General features: G+C 48.1%; 1 protein-coding gene across 1 annotated transcript; it reads left to right on the forward strand.

The window, feature by feature from the left end:
* Positions 1-418: 418 nt before the first annotated feature.
* Positions 419-5182, forward strand: LOC132565891 (alpha-ketoglutarate-dependent dioxygenase alkB homolog 6-like; the record flags this gene model as incomplete). Its single annotated transcript, XM_060230540.1, has 6 exons — positions 419-524; positions 1281-1341; positions 3012-3163; positions 3303-3426; positions 3518-3642; positions 4891-5182. Coding segments are annotated over 6 exons (841 nt in total), but the record flags the coding sequence as incomplete, so codon positions are not given.
* Positions 5183-5382: the final 200 nt, after the last annotated feature.

A 5382-nucleotide genomic window follows, 5' to 3' on the forward strand; every position in this document is an offset into this window, starting at 1 on the left:
GATTCAGAGAGAAAGACGGGGTATAAATCTGCAGTCTTCTTTCTTCTTCTTCTTCTGCTCACAAGACTTGAGCGAGGCTGTTAATTACGGGAGATTTTGGAGGGCATTCAATTATAAGGCCACCCTAAGTCGGCAGTGACTTGAAGCACTTCACACACATACACACACACACACACACAATGAGGAAGATTTCTGTTGAGACCAAAGCAAAGAAATATTTTCCTTGGGCTGTGCAGAAAATTAAGGCAGAATAGTAGTAAACAGTCAGTTCATTGGGTTGGGTGGATTTTTCTCCTTGCTTGCACACAGATTTAACTGTGACTGATTACTGTGCAAAATTTTAGCAATTCGTAGCGCATAGCAGCATCTGCTAAGATGAAGAGGTGGGGAGTTTAACCCCCCTTAATGTGTTTTGAAGGTGTTTGTTATGCCAAGATTCTGTTTGTTCTTCACAGTGTCCACCCGTCGCTTATTATATCCCAGATTTCATTACTGAGGCTGAGGAAGCGCATCTTTTGCAACAGGTGTGTGCCTTTATTCTATACCCTTTTTGTGATGGGTTTTAAGAATATTTTGTGGGATTAATTTATGGCCCCCCAGCCCCCATGTCCTGTCTCTATCCGTGATCAGCCAGATGCTTTTAAGAAGGAAGGGTCAAAATGCCCATGGCCATGATCTGTTACTCATACCCTTTCCCCTGTTCTTTGGTCCTTGGAGGTAGACTGCCTCTTGACATGGAAGCTCTAAGGCTGCTGACAGACGCGTCCCTGTTGTATTTTGTCCCGCTTAAATTTTTAATTATTTTTTTTAAAATGGTTTTCTGCTAGTGTTTGCATAACATACCCATGGTGGTAGAAAGCGTCACAGCTGGTTTATGGGGTTTTCAAGGGAAAAGAAATTCATAAGTCGTTTGCCTTAATGTCATGACTGTGGTGTTCCTTAGAGGTCTCCCATCCAAATAATAGCCGAATACTAACCAAATACAAGCCTTGCTTGGCTTTCAAGATCTAACAAGACTGGGTTAGCTTGGGCTATCTAGATCAGGGCAATATACCCGTAGCTCAGTTCAGACAAACCGATTTCTATCCCAAGATTATGAATCTTAATTTCTTGTAAGGGTTTGAGTCTTGTACTCCCACTGTGGGCAAAGATGCCAGAGTTCCCATTTTAGAAAGGGGGAAACTGAGACTCTGAGCACATCTGTGTGGGGATTTGATTGAGGGTGGAGTGCGCACAAGGTCCTCACAGCACCCACAGCTCCAGTGTTTTTTCACCTCCAGGTTTATGGTGCCCCTAAGCCAAAGTGGACTCAGCTTTCTGGGAGGAGGTTGCAGAACTGGGGTAAACTTTTGACATATATGTGTGGGTGTGAATCTGATGTTGTGTGCATGATGTAGGTAGGTTTGTGGGAGTGGCACTTAATTAGTATTTGTGGAAAGCTCGACATTGTGAGGCGCTGGTACAGTCCGCTCTTCATCCCACAAATTTGTGGTTTGATTCCATTTAGCTTCTGTTTACGGATCGTTTTCGCCACACGGAAGTTAGGACAGCCTTCCCCAACATGGTGCCCACCACCCCTTCCTCTACCACCCAACAAGCCTTTCAGAAAGTGGGCAGGGCTATTGTAAGTAGGTGGGGCCATTGTTATTGGCTGCTCTCGTCCAAATGAAAGCCATAACAGCCATTTTGTGTTGGGCTCCAACTCCTGAGGCCGCCATTTTAGGATGACACTCACCATCATTTTAGGATGACACTCACAGTCGGGAGGGACTGTGGCTCAGTGGTAGAGCATCTGCTTGGTAAGCAGAAGGTCCCAGGTTCAATCCCCGGCACCTCCAACTGAAAACGGTCCAGGCAAAGAGGTGTGAAAAACCTCAGCTTGAGACCCTAGAGAGCCGCTGCCAGTCTGAGAAGACAATACTGACTTTGATGGACCCAGGGTCTGATTCAGTATAAGGCAGCTTCATATGTTCATCACCCAACTTGAAATCCCCAAACTACCCACAGGCTCAAAAAGATTGGGGACCCCTGAGTTAGATACTCCATTTTTAAAAACCGGTTCGGGTGTCACGCTGAAAGCAGGTGATATAATTTTGGCTTGATAGTTGAGCAAGATGGTAGTTTTGTCAGAAGCTTGGGGCTTCCTGGAGGAAGAGTGTGGCCTTTCTGTGAAAATGGCGTTGAATTCTTTGTCACAACAAATTTATTGTAAACCTTCCTATTTAGCCAGTTGGAGAGGACAAAGGAGAGACAGATAGACACAACCTCCATTTGTGGTTTATTCTGTATTAAGATTTGTAAAATTTTCAGGCCTGAGTGGAGGCGAGCAGCCATTTTTCTACAAATTTTACCTCAAAACAGCTAGGCTTTAGTTTAGTAGTGCTTTAGATATCATGAAGATTTGAGGGGGCGGGGGGGGGGGTGTATGAGCTTTAGAAAGCCAAACCTTCCTTTGTCAGACATTTAAACCGAGCCACAGTTTGGCCACCCCTGTACAAGACCATCTGTGGCTTGCTTGTCAGTAATGGTGATGTTTTCCAGTTTTTCAGCTCTGTTTGTTAGGAAAAGGGAAAGGTCCCCTGTGCAAGCACCAGTCGTTTCCGACTCAGGGGTGATGTTGCTTTCACGTTTTCATGGCAGACTTTTTACGGGGTGGTTTGCCATTGCCTTCCCCAGTCTTTTACACTTCCCCCCCTGCAAGCTGGGTTCTCATTTTACCGACTTCGGAAGGATGGAAGGCTGAGCCAACCTCGAGCCGGCTACCTGAAAACCCAGCTTCCACCGGGGATCGAACTCAGGTCATGAGCAGAGCTTAGGACTGCAATACTGCAGCTTTAGCACCCTGCGCCACGGGGCTCTTCTGTCTGTTAGAGGACACTGCTATTTGATTTGATTGCTTTCGTCCTACTTTGTAATCCGCCTTGAATCTCCGTGAGAAAGGTGGATTGTACACGAAGAGGAGTCGGAGGAGGACAGACAAATTCCGTGGCTTCTCTCTGTGCTTTCTACAGGGGGGCTGCCGCACCCGAAGGGGATGGTGTCGGAGAAGCTGCCCCCATGGCTTCAGGCTTATACCGACAAAGTGTCCTCTCTCGGCGTCTTTGGAGGGAAGCTGGCCAATCACGTCCTGGTGAACGAGTACCGCCCCGGTGAGGGGATCATGGTAATATATCCTGGGGTTTGTGCGTTGAAATGGGGGTAGGTGAGTGGCAGGATTTTGAAGTTCTGTTCCTTCCATCCACTCTGATCGTACTTTGGACAAGATGGGTGGCTCTGTTTTTCTGCCTCTTTTTCATCGGCAGCCTCACGAGGATGGCCCGCTATACTTCCCGACGGTCACCACCATCAATCTAGGGTCTCACACCCTTCTGGATTTCTACCATCCTGTCAGCAGAGGGCAGCAGACGGAAGGTGGACAGGTGAGCAGTACAGAGGAAGCGTCTCCTTCTTCCAGCCTCTCTCTGCTCCCTGCCAGACAAGCTTTAACTCGCTCTGGCCGAAACCCTGGGCCCTGAAGCTGGCAGAGCTCCGCGGGTGGCCTGGGCAGTGACCGCCGAAGCAGAAATCCCAGGGTTAGAGTGCCATTCACCTGCATTTTTGCCCGCTCTGTTTTCTGAAAACATCTTGTTCGACTTCTGCTGTGTCAGTTAACCAGACCTCCGCCTGTTAACCTCTTTTTCACCTCCTCCCCCTTCCTCGGTTTTGGTTTTTTGGGGGGTGGAGTGCTCTCACCCACACCCTGGCTGTTGAGTCTTCCTTTCTGATTCAGCATGTGTGATGTATGAGAAAAGAAAACTTTCGCTGCATGCCCCTGGGGTGAACACCGACTCTGCCCTGTTACTGCGTTGTGGGAATCAGTCGCTTGGTGCCAGTGGGCACCAGAAACCACAGCTCTGTGGAAAACACACTGACTGAGGGGCAGGTGTGCAGAACGGAGATGGGCGGCGTGAACCGTATGAGTCATACCTCTGAAAGGCGTGGTTCCTGGTGGCTTTAGTTCAAGAGCCAGTTTGATGTAGTGGTTAAGTGTGTGGACTTTTATCTGGGAGAACCGGGTTTGATTCCTGCACTTGCACCTGCTGGGATGGCCTTGGGTCAGTCATAGCTCTCTCAGAGTTGTCCTTGAAAGGGCAGCTTCTGGGAGAGCTCTCTCAGCCCCACCTACCTCGCAGGGTGTCTGCTGTGGGGGAGGAAGATAGAGGAGATTGTGAGCCACTCTGAGACTCTGAAATTCGGAGTGGAGGGCGGGATATAAATTCAATATACTCCTTCTCACAGGGTGCCTATTGTGGGGGAGGAAGGTACAGGAGATTGTAAGCCGCTCTGAGGCTCTGATTCAGAGAGAAGGGCAGGGTATAAATCTATAGTTGTCTTCTTCTTAATTTTGATTTAAATTTACTTTAATTTGCGATTTATACCCCGCCCTATCCCGCAAAGCGGGCTCAGGGCGGCTTACAACATTAAAACATTGCAATAACAATAAATAAAACATATCGAATTAAACCCAGCGAATTTAAGACATCTCCTAAACATAATACATGCAGATTAAAATAAGAAGACCTATAACTCCAACAATAGTACAGCCTGAGACCATAGTTCAGCAGTTGGTACAGCTTCAGCTAATTAACACCTTCTTCTTCTGCTTCTCCTCTTCCTCCTCCTTCTTCTTCTCCTTTTTCTTCTCCTTCTCCTTCTTTTCCTTCTCCTCCTCCTTCTCCTTCTCCTCCTCCTTCTCCTCCTCCTTCTTCTTCTCCTTCTCCTTCTCCTCCTCCTCCTTCTTCTTCTCCTTCTCCTCCTCCTTCTCCTTCTTCTTCTTCTCATCAGGCAGCAACGTGTCTGCCTTATTAATTTTTGAAATGCAATCTCCTAAGAGTTTGTTTCCTTTTCCAGGGACTCGCTTCCCAGACCGAGAAAGAGCGCCACTTCCTCTCCTTGCTCCTGAAGCCCCGCAGCCTCTTGGTCTTGCGGGAAGACATGTACCTACATTACCTGCACGGAATCCGCTTTGTCATAGAAGACACCGTCATGGAGAAAGTGGCCAACTTGGATGCGTGCGGCTCTGAGCTCGGGGACATGTTGTGTCGAGGGACACGGGTTTCGCTCACCATCCGACACGTCCCCAAAGTGCTCAAAACGTCCATTGTTCTGGGCAGGAGAAAGTGACTCTTTGAGAGGCCTTGGGAGAGGCTCACGGGACAGGAAGTCCCTCCTCTGTAGGAAAGAATTCCCTACATGTAGAAAACAAGCTTCTCAAGGCAAACTTTCCTTCCCTGAAATGCTAATATTCTGTGTTCAGGGGACTGGGGGATATGAGTGGAAGGGATTTCCATGACTTGAGCCCCCTCGCCTGTTGGCTGAAATCACACAGCCCAAGCAAAAGTT

Source organism: Heteronotia binoei, unplaced genomic scaffold, assembly GCF_032191835.1.
Source record: "Heteronotia binoei isolate CCM8104 ecotype False Entrance Well unplaced genomic scaffold, APGP_CSIRO_Hbin_v1 ptg001889l, whole genome shotgun sequence".
Lineage (NCBI taxonomy): Eukaryota > Metazoa > Chordata > Lepidosauria > Squamata > Gekkonidae > Heteronotia > Heteronotia binoei.